Source organism: Antrostomus carolinensis, unplaced genomic scaffold (assembly GCF_000700745.2).
Source record: "Antrostomus carolinensis isolate BGI_N321 unplaced genomic scaffold, ASM70074v2 scaffold7227, whole genome shotgun sequence".
NCBI lineage: Eukaryota > Metazoa > Chordata > Aves > Caprimulgiformes > Caprimulgidae > Antrostomus > Antrostomus carolinensis.
Window position 1 is genome coordinate 1 of NW_010329454.1, and position 18,792 is coordinate 18,792.

The 18,792-nt window shown below is 39.7% G+C and overlaps 1 protein-coding gene across 1 annotated transcript in view; it reads right to left on the reverse strand.

Moving 5' to 3' along the window:
- Positions 1-969: 969 nt before the first annotated feature.
- The window catches only part of FNDC3B (fibronectin type III domain containing 3B), a gene marked incomplete at its 3' end in the record, with an annotated part of 60,306 nt that continues 42,483 nt past the window's right edge, over positions 970-18,792 (reverse strand). Inside the window, exons 18-19 of the mRNA XM_010172565.1 lie at positions 13,295-13,507; positions 970-1,136 (exon numbers count right to left, since the gene is read on the reverse strand). Of these exons, the coding sequence (XP_010170867.1) occupies positions 970-1,136; positions 13,295-13,507 (380 nt within the window). The remainder of the gene's footprint in view (positions 1,137-13,294; positions 13,508-18,792) is intronic.

An 18,792-nucleotide genomic window follows, 5' to 3' on the forward strand; every position in this document is an offset into this window, starting at 1 on the left:
AATTAACACTATCCTAGCAAAAACCAGGACATTCATCCAGCACAAGCTCCCTTCACTTTGCTGGGCAGCATCTCTTACGACTGAATCAGGATAATTCACTGGTGAGTAGGTTCATTTACCCTTGAACTTTACACCAAACACATACAGATACCTTCTTCCAGAAACACCACTAAATCTTTCATCACAAATTATGTGAAAATCACCAAAGCCAGATTTTAAACACAGTTGAGCCAATGAAACACCTCAGACAATCTCACAGTTGCTGTTTCCCACAGTAAATGCTACCGCTCAACAAAGGAGTTTTAAGCAGGTTCATCTGATTTCAGCTCAGTTCACCTGACAGCCAATATAGCGAATCCACTGCCTTTGTAATAGTTCTTGGAAGGAAGGAGCAAAATTACTTAGGCCAAAATTTATACACAGTAAAAGATGTTTCATTATAAAACTTAATTTAATTGGGCTTTTTGTTCTTCAAGGGGAACACGTGTTAAGTGAGAATCTAATGCTTCATGTATGTGAAATATTAGTATTAATTTATAAATTAAAGGAAAAATAAACTCTGAAGTGCTACGCTGAACATCACTTACACAACTTACAACAACATACAACTTTACTAAGGCTTAAGTTGGTATGTACACATATAAACTAATGCTGTTACATCCCTTATAGAAGTGTTGTGGTAAAGCAGAGCAATCCCTTGATAAACATTACTGTTAGCAGCAGCATTCTAACAGTTTATGTATAAAAACAGCGTCTGGTATAAGATTTCTATTGTTTTATGATTTCTTTTGGTGACGATTTAGCTTCCCACCATAATGTAACTCCACAATTCACAGAAACATACAAGTAGCACAAACTGATTTTCCACATGTGGTACTGCATACTTATGTTAACACTTACAAGCTCACTGCATACTTATCAATTACTTAAATAATTATATGTAAAACAAAAAAAAAATCAATTTCATACCTTTGATTGCAGGTGGGACTGACTTAGTTGTGCAGAAGGTACATATTTCTGAGAAAGGTCCCTCTCCAGCATCATTGACCGCCTGTATTCTGAACGAGTAACAAGTGGATTCTGTCAGCCTTTGTATCTTGTACGTATGACTTGGCCCCCTATAAATTGGAATAAACCTGGAAACAATAAAAATGAGAACCTGTATTACACTGGAGTGGCACTGATATTTCTGGCTATTACAAACTCGAGCACAAAGTATCTCTATATGAAAGTGGGCACAACATGCTGTGCAGAGCTCCTAAAGGCAAGTTTAAAAATGGCATGTTATTAACACACTAACAATGGTTAGGGAAAGTAGAAGTTCATTGTCCCTTTTGCAACTTAATACTTACCTTGCAAAATAATTATATGAATTATCAGGAAAAACCTCTGTCAGTGCATTTCCTACTAGCTAGTAATGAAAACAAGATTCAACTGGCCTTCTGCTTTGACACACTGTGTGTGCTGCTGGTTGAAAAATATGTTTAAAACTAAAAGTAGTACTTTGAATCTTTTATTGCTTGATTTAGACTTTATTTGCACATTAAGACCCAAAGACCACATCTTACACTTATCTGTGCCATCTTAAGCCAGAGTAACTCTATCAAAATCAGAACATACAGATTGTGTAATAAATTTGTAATATATTTCTCAGTTTTTAAGAGTTCACAGATTGAAGACAGCCAAAGAGTAGAGAAAGAAAGAGACTCAGAGAGAATGTGGTGGCCTATGAGTGAAAAGGCACAGGGGAAGCATGATTACAGTGAAGGGGATATGGAGGATGGCACAGGATGCCAGGTCAGGAGCTCTGGGGGATGCCTCAAGAGCAGGCTGAGAAGAAGAAAAACACACGACACTGAGGAAGTGACTTCCAAAATACTTCCATTGACAAGACCAAGCATCAGCACGCACAAACTTGTTCAACAACGTAACACAAAACAAAATCAGTGTAACTTAATAAAAAAAAAAAAGAAAAAAAAAAAGAAAAAAAAGGTACAGGTTGCTAGAAAGAATCTGACTTCTATTTTCAATAGCTCTGCTCAGATAAATGCTTTTCAGTACCTGCCACAAGTTAGCCAGCAATTTCTAACTGTGATCCTGACCTCTGGGGTGCTGAGCAGAATGGCGATGAAGGTAAATAAAGAGGAAGCACCCAGCATCTTGAATCAACCTGCTTAGCCTCCACTGGGGAACAAGGTCTTAACTGAAATACTCCTGAATCTGGAGAACATAAAATGCCCTGCGTAGGATCACAAAGATTTTTTGATGATTTAGTACACTTACTCAAATATCTTAACCATTTCAATGGACTGGAAGTCACCAGGAAGCCAACAAAGAGATTTGACTTTGACTTCCCTGTCTAGGTGCTGGCTTTATCCTGGATAATAAGTCCTTTGGCTTTGCATGAGATACACAGTATAACCAATTTGAGCAATTCAAAGAAACTGGGTCTGTCATTAGCTCTCAGGGACAGAAATCAATTCATATTACATTATGATTGAAATCCACAGAAGTACAAACAGAGAGGTCAGGAATTATCTGTAATAAAAAAAGAAATGTTCAGGTAATTTAAATTGCTGGAATTGTACTCTGAGGACTAATGTGACTTACTACCCCCACCGAGTTTTAGTGAGCCCCTCACCTTGATTGGAAATCAACCTATTACAGTCCCAGAGCCAATTTCCAAATAAGATTTTTTTTTTCCAACCTTCTGCTTACATAGTTTTAAGGACTGCCTGCTATCCCACATTTTTGAAGCTCACACAAGCAGCTATGGCACATTTCAAAAGACTGCCACAGATCTGTTCTCATAGAGTCAAATTTTTTTGATTCACTGCGTGATGAACAAAGTACATGTATTTAGGACAGCATTAAGACTGAAGAGACAAGACTACTGCCTCTCTCTCCCTCTCCACTTCTTGTAGTTTAATCAGGCAGCTGGCTCAGAAACCACTGCAGTACTCATAGAAGTGCAGAGACTTGTCTCTGACCCTGATCCAAGGGCAACAGAGAGCAAAAAAGATGCAACACAGTATTTTACACTAATGACCTCTTTGTAATCATTGGTGGAGCTAGTTAAGCAAGGGAGGATAGACACACCTTACCAGCTAACGGACAAGCACACCCATACCCCAGTTACTAGACATATCTATATGGTGAATACCAACAACTTAGTCCTAAAGTTACACTTTCACCCTTTGAATATGACTAAGGTTTCATAACGCTGAAGAAGCGATCTGGACAAACACTTGAGCTCCTCCTGTCATTTGGGACCTGGACTAATATTCCCATCCAGTTTCCATCTCTATCCCTTTTTACTCCTCAATCTCTATCTCAAGAAACAAAGACAGTAGGCTATATACCTTCAACTGGTACCCTGTCTTTGAAAAGACAGGGTCTTTGAAACCCTTAACCCTGCCTTTAAAACCTCTGGGGGTTAACAGCATTCTCAATGCATCAGTTGCATCATTTTTTTCAAAGTTTGCACCATCCACAGGTAAATCTGTATTATTCAAATTTAACACGCTGCAGTGTAGCCTCTCCTCTCCATTAAAGTAACAGCAGAAACTGAAAAGAAAGCAACTTTCTCCAGGGATGGAGACACTCCTCAGAGGTTACTTCCACCTCAGCTCACTCAAGCAATCCCAGTTCTCCCCTTCCCCGACATTCTCATGTTGGTCACAGATTATTCATTTACCTACACACAGCAGAGGAGAGAGAACACAATGTCCTAGAACTTGGGAGACACCACTGCTGTTAGTTTTTCATCAATACCTTTTTATTCTCAGTGAAGATCTTCTTGGAAATGTTTTACATGTTTCCTTCACTTCAGTCACTTCCAGTCGAGCAGAGGAATATAAATGTACTTGCTCTACCTCCGCTCATTAGTTCTCAGCACATTTTAATCAGCAGGTTCCCTTTCAAACTCGGTGAGTTTTGTTTATGTTTCAGTAACTTGTTCTTACATCAATTTAATTTGAAAGAAAATCTACCACGCAGCACTAAATAAGACAGTGATCTTGAGCCAAGTACAAAGGCTCAAACAGCCATCTGAATGATTCTGTTACTGCCTCCCAAAAAAATGTGGTCATCTGCCACAATTTTGGCTGCAGAGAAATCATTAATACAGCACTGGTCTGACTGGGCGACCTGAGGCTTCGTTTCAGCGTACACGGGTAACTGCATAATTAGGAACTAAAGTACATGAATTTCACAAATCAACAGCTCTTAATATTATTATCACAACATCCCCGTTATCTGCACCATTACAGTCCTCACTTACTTTTTTAGACTGTTCTTCTATTTTGTTTGAAGAACATTATCAAACACTCACTGATTTATGTGATTTTCTTTCCCCTCCAGCAGCTCCCTACATTACAAGGTGGCACCTAGAAAAGCAAAGCTTCAAAACAAAAACATCCAACTCATCTCTCGAGATGGAGAACATCCATTTTTTGGAAGCATTTGAACAGAAAAATAAAGCTGTCCAGCCCCTCTGCTGGGCACAGCTTCTCTGGAGTTCCTGCACCTGCACTTCATTTCACCAACTTGGCTCTGGTCCCTGGAGACCACAGTGCTCCAGTACACCCCCATCTCCCACGCTGCCAGCAAGGCCAGTGTTCCCTTCCTTCATTGTGCTCTGCATGTTGGAGTCTGCCTGCAACCCCATCACCCCTGTGCCCGGCTGGAGCAGACCAGAAGAGTTTATCTCTTGGCTTTATGTTGAAGCTTGCTCCTGCTGATGTAAGGAGAAGTGTCATTAATCTCTGGTAACCCTGGGTGCCAGAAGTAGAATGGAATTAACTCACTGAAAGGGGTACAATGAGAACAGCTTTCGGTGAGAGTCAAAACAGAGGTACCATTTCGTTTTTTCAAGAGAGTCTGTAGAGGAACCATGAAGCCAGGAGCTAAGTAGAAAGTTCAATGAACTAATACCTCTCACAATGTGCTACTTATCGCTCCCCAGCCATAAGCACTCTGAGATGTCTCTCTGAGTCACACTTTAAGTATAGAGCGCACTTTTCTTATGTCAGACTGGCAGAGATACAGGAGTAAAGTCAATGCACAATTTGAAAATTTCTGCTGTATTTGAAAATCTCCAGCTTAAAGAGAAAAGCTGGACATCTGGAGCATCCCCCATCCTCACATCCATCAGTGCTCCTATAACCAATCCTTCCTGCACTGCGGCTGAACAGCAGTTTTGGGGCACCTTTCCAAGCCACTCTTTAGCATCATCTTCTGCAGCCAGGTGCTGAGGGAAGGGAAACACCTGGGCAGGGCTTCCCAAAAGAGTTTTGTTCTCCCACAACCTCTGCTAACCCTGACTTCCAGCCCCAACATGAGGTGTGGACCGAACAGATAGGACACTGTGGCCCCTCTGATCTGAAGATGTGTTTTCTAGAAGATACCTTTTGGAAAGAAACTAAGCTCCACAATGCACTGTCAATATATTATTTGTTTATAGGCATAATAATAATAACAGGACCCACCAAAGGAGGCAACTTTTCCTTCCTTATACTTAGAAAAGTAAAACTAAGAGGAGAGCAGAAAAAGGCAGGAAGAGAAGTGATAATAGCCAGATGGGAAGAGTTTTGTTTTCTTCGTTACCAGCACATTTGCAGGCGAGACAAAGAGTACTTGCAGCCAAAAATCAATTTTTAGCTTGCTTCTACTAGATCATCTTTCATCTGCTGCTGAATGTGAGCACACAATCCATATTTACCACAGAAAGTCACTTGTCAGATGTCTGGAATTATTGCAAATGGAGATGCCTTAACCTACAGAAGCTCCCCCATAGCAAGAAAAATTACTTTTTTGGAAAAAGCTTCTGAGCACAATCAGGAGGAATTGAAGACAGATCAGCAAAGTGCCTGACAGATGATTCCTGTGTGCGGCCAGATGAGAGGCCAAGGAACAGACAGGAAGGACAATACTGAGCACAACTTAATGTGAATTAACAGCATTTGAATAAAAATATCTGGGAGAAATTAGGGAGAACATCCAACGGCTTGCTGAAACTATGCAGTCAAGAACTAGATGACTAGGCAGCTACCAACACCATGGGCTTGCTGTAGCAATGCATTAACAACTAACAGTAGATAGAAATAAAAGCAGGCTTAACAAAGCTAAAACCAAACCAGAACAAAACACAGTTCAGCAGCAGCAAACTAATGCTCTCACAGACATTCGCATTTTTATCTTTCTTGTGCAGCATCACAATCCACTTTCCTAGTTCGGCAGCAACTCATAGTGTCTATGAACCTTAAAATGAATCTCACTCAGCACATCATGTTCAGAACTACCTACTGACATGACAGTCTCAGGAATCTGGTTTGGCAAAGCTTGCTAAGGAAGCAAAGTGTAGCCTCTAGTTTACCAGCTTCAGTAAAATGAAGTTGGAACCTAAAGTTGTGCTCTTGGAAAACTGGACAATACGTTCCTGTTGCTCCACACTGAACCCTGTTACCACTTCAGATATTCAACAGTCATTATCCTGATAAGGCATTATTTTTCTTATGAGGTTGTTACAGATGTGCAGAAAATAGCTTTCATTATGGTGACAATCTTTGGTCTGGATGCTGCTCTTATTTACAATCTACCCTCTGGAATATTCAGTTACACCCATCAAGTCTGAAGCACCTGCAGGTAGATGTCCACTGATCAAAATACAACAGCAAATTGATCCACTGTGTTCCTGTGCAGTTAACTACTGTATTTTCTACCAAACCAGGGATTCTTTGAATGTATTTATGGAATGGCATCTAATTCTGTGTGCCACTGAATTCCTAGTATCTGAAACATCTCATCTCCATCACTTAGCATGGTTTTCTCATGCCTCACACTGTTTCAAAAGATGATGCAGACACAGTTAACTCACATCTACTAAAAAGGTTGTTTTACTCCTGTTTCTAGGAATAAAGCTGAAATGCATTAACAAGTTAAGCTTTTTACACTCAGAACAGTTCTTCCTCTTCTCTTTCATTTGCACAGCACCTACTGCAAAGCCCCAAGTATCTGATCAGAATGCTCTTAATAGAAATAGGGTTCCTGTTAATAGCAATACTCATCTAGACAATGCAACAATAGGAAGGGAAGACAGACCAGTTGAAAGACTTTTCTGAAAATTAACTTCCTATTTAGCCAGGTTTGTAGAGGAAACTGTAGCATGCCATATGTCTCGGTGCTAATTGTTAATTTCCTTTCATCATTGTTTTACCCGATATGAAAATAATTTTTCCTGCAGGTTTTTGCAAGGATATGTTAATGTAGCTAATTTTATATTTTAATAGAATTTCGCAAGCCACTAGGCTTTATACCTATCAGTAATTGCTGCTAAAATGGGTGTAAATTGTCTTGATCAAAATATAAGTGTAAACAATTTTTTAATTAGGCTGCTTGAAACTTGCAGTAACCAGACAGTGATTATGCCAGTCATCAGACAGACACAGCGTGTTTAGCAATTTATCTCTGTTTCTGTTCTACCTCTCTTCACATTAATGCAGAGCAAACACACATGTCGAGGCTCATACATGTCACTTCACTTCCTAACACACACAGAGAATACTTGGCACTGTCTTTCTGCAAAGACTGCTGCTTAGACCGAACCATCGGATACGATATTCCACTTCTACAGCCAGAGAAACTGCACTGGACACTGTGACAGACAGTCTCCATTTCATCTGTGGGTTCTCTGCTGTTTGTTGTGCTTCTTATTAAAGAGTAACTAAGTCAGAGAAACTGTGCTGGAAAAAAGGGAAAAGTGTTTACTCTGTTAGATACAACTTCAGCATGTTTGGGGGAGAAAAGGTTTCCAGCATCACCAGGTGAAGATGACAGAATGATGGGAGAATCACTGGAAGACGTAAGAGCTTCCTTAAAATGGAACCTTTCTGCAGAAAAAAAACAAGCCCACCTGCATCTCTGCAGTGGTTTTACTGTTCAAAGCATGTTTGAATTTTCCTTGGAAACCACCTCCCTGGAAGTGTTCAAGGACAGATTGGATGAGGCTTTGAGCAACCTGGTCTAGTGGAAGGTGTCCCTGCTGATGGCAGGGGGTTGGAACTAGATGATCTTTAAGTTCCCTTCCAACCCAAACCATTCAATGATTTTGTGATTCTATGACAAGTGTTTTTTGGTTCCCCTGACCTTGGAAAACATTGGCGTAGATTTTTATAATATGATACTTTTCTCTCTTTCTTATAGGCTTTCTATATCCAGTGAAACAGCTTACCACGCAACTGAAAAAGACAGTACTGCCAGGAAGATCACCAACGTCTGGGTTAGGAGGTGCTGAAATGGATGGGACAATCAATCTCCCTTTGATATGGGGAAAATCTTGTGTGTCTCCCCTGCTCACACTCGGGTTCTAAAGGCTCTACTCACAACCTACCAAAAGAGTGAGGACAGACAACCCAAGCCACTGAAAGGCAACTGAGAGTCTACCAAGCTCACAGCTCTGATGTCCTCTGCTGCCTGCACTGTGGTAACAGGCACTCCTGGGACGAGGAGGAAAGTGAGGGGTGATGCCTCCCAAAATAAATGTTCAAGTTAAGGTAAAAGCTTCCAAGTAGAAGAAATCAATTCAAGGGATTACATCATTTGGTTGTGTTATTTGTTATTCCTTCCTCGGAGTTGCTAGAAGCTTCCAGGACTACATCGATGTACGGCTATGGCCTTTGGGACATTCATATCCTAAACAGAAAAACCAGTGCGTGCACAATGACTGGGCCCAATTAATATTTATAGTCATTAGGCAAGTTCTATTTTGTGATCAATTTTTCATTTATATTGAAGAATAGCATCTCCTTAAATGGCAAGCACATAAAAGTTTAGCAAAGTATTGTAAAACAGTTTAATATCCACATAAATAATCTTTTGTATGATATGAAAGGGAGCTACTACTACTGCTTACCCAGTGATACGGGGTCATAACTCATTTATTCAAGTAAATAACCACGGCAATTACAGTTTAGAATGCCAGGAAACATCATCTCTTACAATTCACCTACAAAAGCAGACCTATTAAGAGTTGCCAACGATCCTTCATTGATATTTTTAAAGAATACGTTTATGTTGCTTCTTAGCCAACCTTACCAATGAGTCTCCCTTAAAATACAATTCTATATATTTTTATTTGGATTCTGCACACACACAAAAATCAGACAATTCATCTCAACTGCAACATATATTAATCTAAAAGAAACACAAGCAACTGATTAATGACCCACTAATAATGTATTTGCTAATTCTCTCTTTCAGACTGGATATTGTAAGCATTTTAAGACACTAAGAGGTATAATTAGTTGTAGGAACAACTGAAGACTAATTAGCAGTAGAAGAAAAAAAATCAAAAGCATTACTAATTAGGTTCATTTATTTCACTTGGAGAGGACAAAATCCACAGTATTCTGGAAAATAGTGAAACTTGATAAACATGATTTTCTTGACATTACTAGAGCTAGGAAATGAAGTCATAACTGATAGTTTATTTAAAGAAGAAAGAAATTTTATAGTCCCCTCTACGTAAAGGTCAACTACTCTCAACTAACGTTCCCATGTACTGTGCTTTCTAGAAACAGATTTTTCTTCATTTCCACTTAATGCTACACATAATTGAAAGGACAAGAGATGCTAATTTGATCTTCCCAAATGTCACACACTGAAGAGCAAACGAGAGCTAAAGCAGGTACATTTCTGATGTGCACACCTTTTCAAACCCCTACCATCAATCAGTGTCAGGAGATTTCCAAGTATTTTGTTTCACAGGTCTTGCAATCAATGAAACATTTAGTCTCCAACAACTGGCCTGTTTTACCTCATTACAGCATGGAAAAGTTAAAAACAATTCTTAATGACCAGGACAAAGTCAAGAGCACTGGCTGACTATCACTGCATCAAACCAGAGCTGAGTCTTTACGAAAAGGCCATTAAAGCTATCAGGGTCAGAATTTGCCCTACTGAGGATTTTATGTTTTTTGAAAGTATTTCCTCATCTTTATATTTTTGTTTGTGAAAATGCTTCAACAGCATTTTAAAGCTAACTCCTATTTTAAACCCCATCAATAAGCAATGATACAGTAAGCAAACTGCACACTCAGATTCACTGAAGAAAGGAAAATTTTAATACTGAGTTGAGGGATTTCAATATAAAGCCGTTAAAAGTAATTTCAGATGTCTCAGGGAATACAGTAACAATATCTTCTGAAAAGACTAAAGATACAACAGAGGTCAATTTTGAGTTCTCCACGTTTATGCCACAGCCTCTTCCCCCAAGTCAAGGGCCATCTCTTCTCTCAACAGAGGGGACACCACTGAACCTTTCTACAACCCTTTCAAACCATGAAAGACTCCAAAACATCCTTCTAGATAATTTATTCCGTGTCATTTTTTCATCAGAGACTGGCTTCCTAAAGAAGTGGTTGATAGCCCAAGCCTGACAGTGTTTAAGAGACATTTGGACAATGGTCTTAATAACATGCTTTAGCTTTTGGTCAGCCCCGAATTGGTCAGGCAGTTGGACTAGATGGTCACTGTAGGTTCCTTCCAACTGAAATATTCTATTCTATTCTATTTAGTTATTCCATTAGATGTCCACAGTTTACCTGCAGCAGCCTGTTAAAGCATGGCACAATTAAAGAGGCCAGTGATGCTCAAAGAACCATATTTCAGTATTTTTCACAAGCATACAGACGAGTGAGTAACCCCTCAGTCATTATGGGGTTTATTTTATGGGAATGATCTAAGAGAGGACTCCTACCTCTGTCACTAACTGCTGTTTCTACCAATCCATGTGTGGGCTGTCTGTTCATTAAGAATGATAGCTCTCCTGAATGTACAGAACTTCACTGCTATATCCTTTCAGGAACATCTCTCATTGTGATTGATGTACAGAACAGGGAGCAAAAAGGGACTGTCAGACAGGGAACAAACAAATAGATCTTATTGCCAAGACCTGCCACCTCTAACTGTTCTCAAACACAGCAGCCAGCACAGACCACAGTGCATCCATTCGACTCCTCAGCTGCATCCATGCTGGTCTGCTTCATCAGCCAGAGGGCTCAGGGCTCATTTCAGGTATTATCTGAACTAATTATTACAAACCCAAGCACCAAAGGAAGCCATTTCATGCAAGAACTCCTGTGTTGGTTTTGGTTGGGATAGAGTTAATTTTCTTCATAGTATTGTTAATTTTCTTCATATGTGTTTTGGATTTGTGCTAAAAAGAATGTTGACAATGCAGAGATGTTTTCGTTGTTGCTGAGCAGTGCTTGTGTGACAGAGTCAAGGCCTCTTCTGCTACTCATACCAACCACCCCACCACAGCAAATAGGCTGGGGGTGCACAAGAAGTTGGGAGGGGACACAGCTGAGAGAGCTGACCCCAACTGACTAAAGGGATATGCCATACCATATAATATCATGCTCAGCATATAAAGCTGGGGGAAGAAGAAGGAAGAGGGGGATATTCAGAGTGATGCTGTTTGTCTTCCCACGTCACCATTATGCATGGGAGTCCTGCTTTCCTGGAGATGGCTGAGCACCTGCCTGCCAATGGGATGTAATCAATTAATTCCTTGTTTTGCTTTTGCTTTAGCTGTTAAACTGTCTTTATCTCAACCTGTGAGTTTTCTCACTTTTACTTTTCCAGTTCTCTCCCCCATCCCAACCAGTGGGAGCGAGCGAGTGGCTGCGTGGTGCTCGTTTGCTGGCTGGGGTTAAACCACTACAACTCCGTTCAAGTGGGAGAAGACAGTGCAATGTAGATGAGTAGTGACTCTTCATTTCTGGGAGCTCACGTGGCCTATAAGCGAAATTTAAAGCTAACACGAGCTAGTGGAGTAACAAGTTTAAATTCCTCTTAATTAACAGCTCTTAAGAGACCATTTGCAGTGGGAAAAGTTTGTGCAAAAAGCAAAGGATGATGCTAAAGCCTTGTGCAAAACCAAAGGGGAAAAAGCTCCCCTTCTCTGCTGCCAGGTAACGTAAACAAGGAAGCTTATTATTTTCTCCAACATAAAAACAGGTTTAAAGAAATTTACAGTTCTTCACCATCCTACCTGCAGTGCCACATGAAAGCAAACAAAAGAAGCCTGCTGGATGTTTCTTTAGAGCTGACTTGATCACACGCTGCTGCAGGTGATGGACTCCTGCCAAGCATCATTGCACTCTGAAGAAACTGTTTTTATCAGTCAGACTTTCAAATAGGCATTTATATTCATTGGACACTTCTCAGTATTAATAGAGGGGAGTATGTACCCTCCCTGCATCAGTACAGTTGAGATACTGAGAGGTATTTAGGCATTATTCATGCTGGTTTTATTACTTACAATTAGAGCTTTTGGGCCAGATCTTCAGCTGGCATCAACTCAGCACAGCTCTATTTAAATTAAAGGAATCATGCTAATTTACACCAAATTATGATCTGTACTGGATGTCTCTAAGGATTATCTACTTGATACGTCAGTTATTTTACCTAATTAAACTAGTTGAGAGTGTTTCTTAGTAAATTATGAGCCATTTATGATATTTATTCATTGAAGAGCTCAGACCGTTAGGCAATACTCACATATTGTCTTTCTTTCCTTATTGAAGATGTCTCATCACAACTTTGGTGCTACATTATTACATCTTCCCATACAAAGTTTGCAAGGGAAAATCCTTTTTGCTGAGCACTGACTGCTTAATGTTAATTTTTGTGTTTCTCGGACACCAAAAGCTCTCATGGCTTTAATGATAATTTTAGGGAAGTAAAACTGATGAACTCTTCTGCATCCTTATTTCATAATTGTTGTGTAGCTACCAAGCTGATGCCAAGCTCACATTTTCTAATGCTCAAAGATATTACAGCTGTAAAATCCTGACCATCATGTTGCCCAAAACCACTTGTTCTGCTCAGTTTTGCCTTTCCTAGACCTCTGATTTTGTAACCATTTGTTTTATTAATACACACAGCACATTGGGTGCAATATCTTTGTTTTGTATATTCCAAAGAGTAAAAGCACTGTGACTGTGAAACTTGATATTAACTTTTATTGGCAGAGGGGCCAGGGTTTTGCCAAAATTTCAACAGTGCAGTACTGATTTGGGTTGTTCTAGAGTAACTTTTAAACCTTGGTACATAATTTGGTCAGTTAGACTACAGGCACGGAATCACTATTAAAATAATATTTTCTATATATTTGTAGGTATGAAGTAATCAGGAAAACAACATTTTTTTTTTACCGTGATTCACAACTGCAGTACAACGAAGCAGAATTCATTTTCATTAACACAAGGAAAAGATTCAAATATCTTACCTTTTATTTCTGTCTTCTATCTGCAAGATATAGACCGTATCATCAGTAGCATGAAGCTTGGAACTGCTGTCACCCCATTTCAGCTTCAGGCTCTGAGGACCTGCTGCAGCACACTCTAACCGAGGAGGTAAGGGTGGTAATGGCCTGGTTTTTGCTTTAATAAAGTGGCTAAATGGTCCAGCTCCAATTTCATTGACAGCTTGGATCCTGATCCTAAAAAAAACAACAAAAAGGTAAATGTTAAATAAAGTGCTTTCATGAGGTTCTTGGTATAAAAACCTTTCAAAAAAAACCCCAGCCTTCTGGACCTGCCTGCTCCATCACTAACACAGTGCCCACTACCAGTGCTTTGCTAAAATGAAAGGCTCTGTCAACATAACAAGTATTATCATCCTGTTTATACTGTAAGAGCTGCAGTGAAGATATCAAGAAATACATTAAAGCAGAGGGGGAAAGATTTAGGTAAGCAATCTCAGTCTCTTTAACCACCTGAACAAGGGACAGCAGCACAGATGCAAGCGCAACCTGGAAAACATGGAAGTGTGTAACTATGAATAAATAAAATGCAGAAGTGTGTTGCGGTTGTCTAACAAAGGTCATGGACTAATTGAGGTGAAATAATTAAGTGGAAGCATTGGAGTCACTGCCATGAAACCCATCTCCATGTTGGTAAATACCTTTGAAGACTAAAGAACAGTATTACATCAGCATGTGCAGTGTCTCACAAAGCACACTACTTAAGTAGGTGAAACTCTACTGGGAAGAGCTAATTGAGAAAGTTAAATCCACAAACCTTCGACAAACTGTGGAAAAATTAACCACTGGTGAATTATCTATTAGATCAAATAAAAGTTGGACTCCAGTCACTCTCACAAGATGCACAAAAGCTCTTGGGCCACTTGAATTGCATTAAGGAGACTGAGAAAAGTCGACAACCTACCTAGTTGTAGAAGTTTTAATTTGGAAATATTCTTAGGACTGAGCTATTATTCTATTTCTTTCTTAAGATAATGACTCCTGTCTTCTGCTTTGTCACTTTCTCTTATCTGTCTGCACCTTCGTTTAGTAATTTGCACAATGAGGATCTGCTTTAGGAATGAGTGAAGAGCCGTAGTCTTTTACTGTGGTAACATCAACAACAACATCCTAACAAAAATGTGAAATACGCATTTCGAAAGAGCTTTGAGGACTGTGTAAATAGAAATATTGGTACAGATGAGCCTGAAAGGTTTCAAAAGTTTGTTAAATCAAAGTGAAAATAAGAGAAAACAGGATGGGCAAACTAATTAAATTTTTTAGATAGTTCAGCCTAGTTTAGATAGCTGGACAGATGCCATTTACTTTGGAAATCCTGTGCACAGAAGCCTAGTATTTTCTCATGGGAAAAGACTCTCTATGAGAAGTGTTGCTTCTTCTCAAAACTATCAGCCACCAAGAAGCCAGAACTCCCTGGGAGAAAGGAGACAAGAAGAACCTGGTATACCCCTATGACTGCCTGCTTCAGAGAAAGCAGAAGATAAATAGGACTGTGTCTTTAATTGGCACAGCTACTTACTTTGACTGAAGTACATAAAGCAATGTAAGTTCATATAAACAACATATGAAAAATTACTTTGAACAGCAAGTTTTCAGCTCTACCATTAGAAAAAGATTGGGTAGAGTTAAAGGGATAGGGAAAAACTCTCCAGAGAACAATATTCCTCATTAAAAAAAACCCCCAAAACATATTTTCTGCAATTTCAAGAATAAAAAGGATTAAATGATTAATAAACATATCGCAAAATAATAGAGCCTTATCTACTGATTAGACAGCTAAAATAATTGTACATGGTAAAAAAGCACTGTGTTTACAGAGTCCTCTGTAAATGTGTGGTTAAATCTTTACTTATTGACACAGACATTAACAAGAGTAAAGTATTGCTTGTGTTGAACTTCATTTTCCCTTTAACCTTCTTTTTGGTTTCAGGAAATGCATCCCGACCACCTTACAGCACTATACAATGGTGATTTCATCCTCTTCCTCCAAAACATGGATGGTAAGAAGAAAGTTCTAGTGGGAGCCTCCTCTTCAACTGCTGCATGCAAGCATCTGACATAAAAAGAGCAAAAGGCTCCTCTAGGATCTTAAAAAGTGTAATTAATATCGGCATTGATCTTATTTCATATGATGTTACTGGATTGCTTCAGACTGAAAAGTCATTGCATTAATATTTAATGTTTTTTCTTGTTAAAAAAAAGGTGAAAATTGCCTGAATTTCACTAGATTCTGGCAAGTCATCCATTAGCATATGCACATAAACAGTAACAGCTTCATTGCAAAACGCTACTACTTTTTTTCTAGATTGATTACAGCAACATGCTCTAGAGCACACAGCCTCTTTTTTGGTTTGTTTCATATCACTCAAAGTTGCAGTAACAACAAAGCACCTCCTGTCCTCAGGTAGGCAACTTCAACTCATTTCCAAATGGCAGCTACCACACTCGAAAAGCAGCAGTGATTGAAACGAATCTCTCTCAAGCATCACATCACATTTCTTAAGCAGAAGCTGACAGATGTGCTTTTTACAGCTGTGCACAGACATACATCTGCATTCACTTCTCTTCCCCTTGCCAGGTGTTTGCACAAGGTAAAAAAAGTGTCTCTTCCCATTCCCTCAGTTGTCCTTGCCTCCATCTGCCCTGTGGTGTTCTCGCTCCCACCTTCTGACACACACAGATAGGCACAAACCCCCCACCACTTCGGACTCTGGAGCGCAGCAAGACTGATGGAAACTCTTCAGCCTTAAAACAGAGACTGGCATCTTCCCAGATGAATGATGATATGGGGAAAGTGAGAACTGATTTATTTGACTCTACATGGCTGGATGTGGCTACCCCTTTTTCTGCTGATCACACCACCATAGAACCCTTGGTAAATTGCCATTATCCTTCCCAGGTCCTGAGCTTTGTCAGACAGGCACAAACAACTCGTTTTGGTTTTCTGTGAAGTGTAACCCAGACCCAGCTTTCACCTCTTCTGAACCACAGCGACACCTCCTCAGTGGATATCAGGTGTTGGAAATGTCCCCAGGGAAGGGGAGAAGGAAGAAGGGAAAAAGAAAGGGGAGAAAGGAGGACTATCTGGAGGAGGAAGGAGAGGACATGGTGTTGGGAAAACATTTTGTACTGCAGCATCTCTGCTCCAGCCCAGGTGCTTTCTCATGTCCCTGTCCCAGCCTGCGACTCTCTGAGCTCCCCCAGCTGGGTGGCACAGCCAGAGTGGGCAAGGTAACCTCCACAATTACCTGGAAACTAATTACTGTTTACAGAAATGATACTGGGAAAAAAAAACAATTCTTTATTTTTGTGGAAAAGGAGTACATAGACATGTAGAAATATTTGCAATAAAAACCACTTCCTGAATTCCTTTCAGTTTTTTCACTAATCGTTTCTAAGTGAATTCCCCAACTGCCCTCTTAGAAAGGTGGTTTTAAAATCTGACAATCACAATTTGACAGCAAGTCTTTTGAAAATGTAAAGACTATATTTAGGGATAGTACCTAATTCTGCAGACCCTAGACCAATAATATTTGTATTCATTCTCACATTTTCCCACTGCATCTTTTAAACATTTATAAAGAAAATAAATCAGACTAGGCAAATTTAGAAACCATTAAAAGATCTTTAGCAGACCATTCTATCTTACAAGACTCTTGACCCAGGAAAATAAACACACTAAACAGGATGCTATTTTCAGATTGGCCACAAAACCCTTTGTATAGTATTCCAACAAACTGAAAAATCACTTTTGAATTAATCTTACGAGTCTGACATGAGAAGAGTTTGATTCACTCGTTCCCATAAGTGGAATGCCAACAGTTGCAATACACGTGCCTGTGGAGACCTGGGGGAGTTAAAATGCCATGGACTTCAAAAGGGAGGAGAAGCAGCGTGCTCCACCATCAGCACCAGCCTGAATGCAATGGACAGGAATCACACATGGTCCCCACGTGGGCAAGCGAGCCCCACAGACCCCCAACTCAGACTGCACTCTTCTGGGGCTGCAACAAGATCTACTCTTACACTCAAGCATAAATTTTGTTTTATAGCCCACATAAGCACTGCTAACTTGAGCATCCATGTGCATTCCTCTCTCTTCATCTTGGAAGATCTTCTCCTCGATACAGTCTAGAAATGTAAAATGTCTAGAATTTTTATTCCTAAACCAAAAATTAAAGTGTTGCTATTATTTTATAAAAAATAAATTTAATAAGGCTACTATCTATTTCTGTAAACCATGTAACTTCAGAAGAAAATAAGCATTCTTAAAAACTGGAAGTTGTTTTGCAGTGAAGTATCTCAACAGCACAGCACAATTAACTATGGAAAGTGTTGCATGAAGCTTGGGAACAGAATGTAACAGAAAACTGGTTATTTCTATTATTGCTGAATACTTACTTATTGTGGAATATTTATTAACTCACTTCTAGTTACATCAGTTCACAGAAAACCAGTCCAAGTATTATTACCCTAAAATCAGAGCTTCCAGAGCTTCATGGCTATGTCAATAAAACAGAAAGACTGCAGAACTCTCGGGCATATTTCGGCAGCTGTTCACGAGCAATGATGATGTTTACATAGAGCTTTTGCAAGGCATCTGCTTTTTGCAGCAGGAGTGCTGGCCTGTGTCTGACGGCGGAGAAGTCCTCCTGAAATCAGTCCTATGCTGGCCATTAGCAGCACGGCAGAGGCATGCCCCAGTTCCTCCTGCCTTGAATGTATTTTAGGACATAAATCCTTTTTGTGGTGTGCTGGCTGGATTTGCTACTAAGACACAGAAACCATAAAACTTATCAGATTTGAGTCCACCTCTGCAAAGAGCCTGGAGTTTGCTCGGTGTGTACTTGAGCTGCTCCTGTATGGCCATTCCCACACAGAAGCTGGAAGCAGCAGAGCAATATCAGACCTCAGCTAACAAACCCAACGGGGTGGAGACATGTAGACATGCTGTTAGAATCACACCACTATGCAAAACAATGTTCCTTTCCAATATTGGACTTAGTGGATTCATAATAACCAAGATTTGCTTTCCGTTTCGGGTTCCCACCAACAAAAACATTGACCGTGAAATTCCAAAGCCACTAAAACATATAAGCCCTGTGCTGATTAAATTCTGCTGAAGCTTTGGCAAGGGAGTTCAGAGTTTCAAACCCAGTAGACTAAGTTCCTACCAAAAAAAAATTCTTGTGAAGTGCACAAACCAGTGGATGACTAATCAGAAGTAATAATACATGAAAATTGTTTTCTTTTATAAAACAAGAGAAAGAAACCCTTGGTTTATTTAGTCTAGGAAAAATAAGGCCTAGAAGAAAACACGTCCACTGCTTTTAAACACAGAAGGGAATAAACCCTTGAGAGAGAGAAGAGCTAGTTGAGTTGAACGAAGCTGACATGAAGAGAAAAACCATTGGTGAACAAATTTCAAGAATGAGATCAGTGATGTTCTGAAACACTCTTCC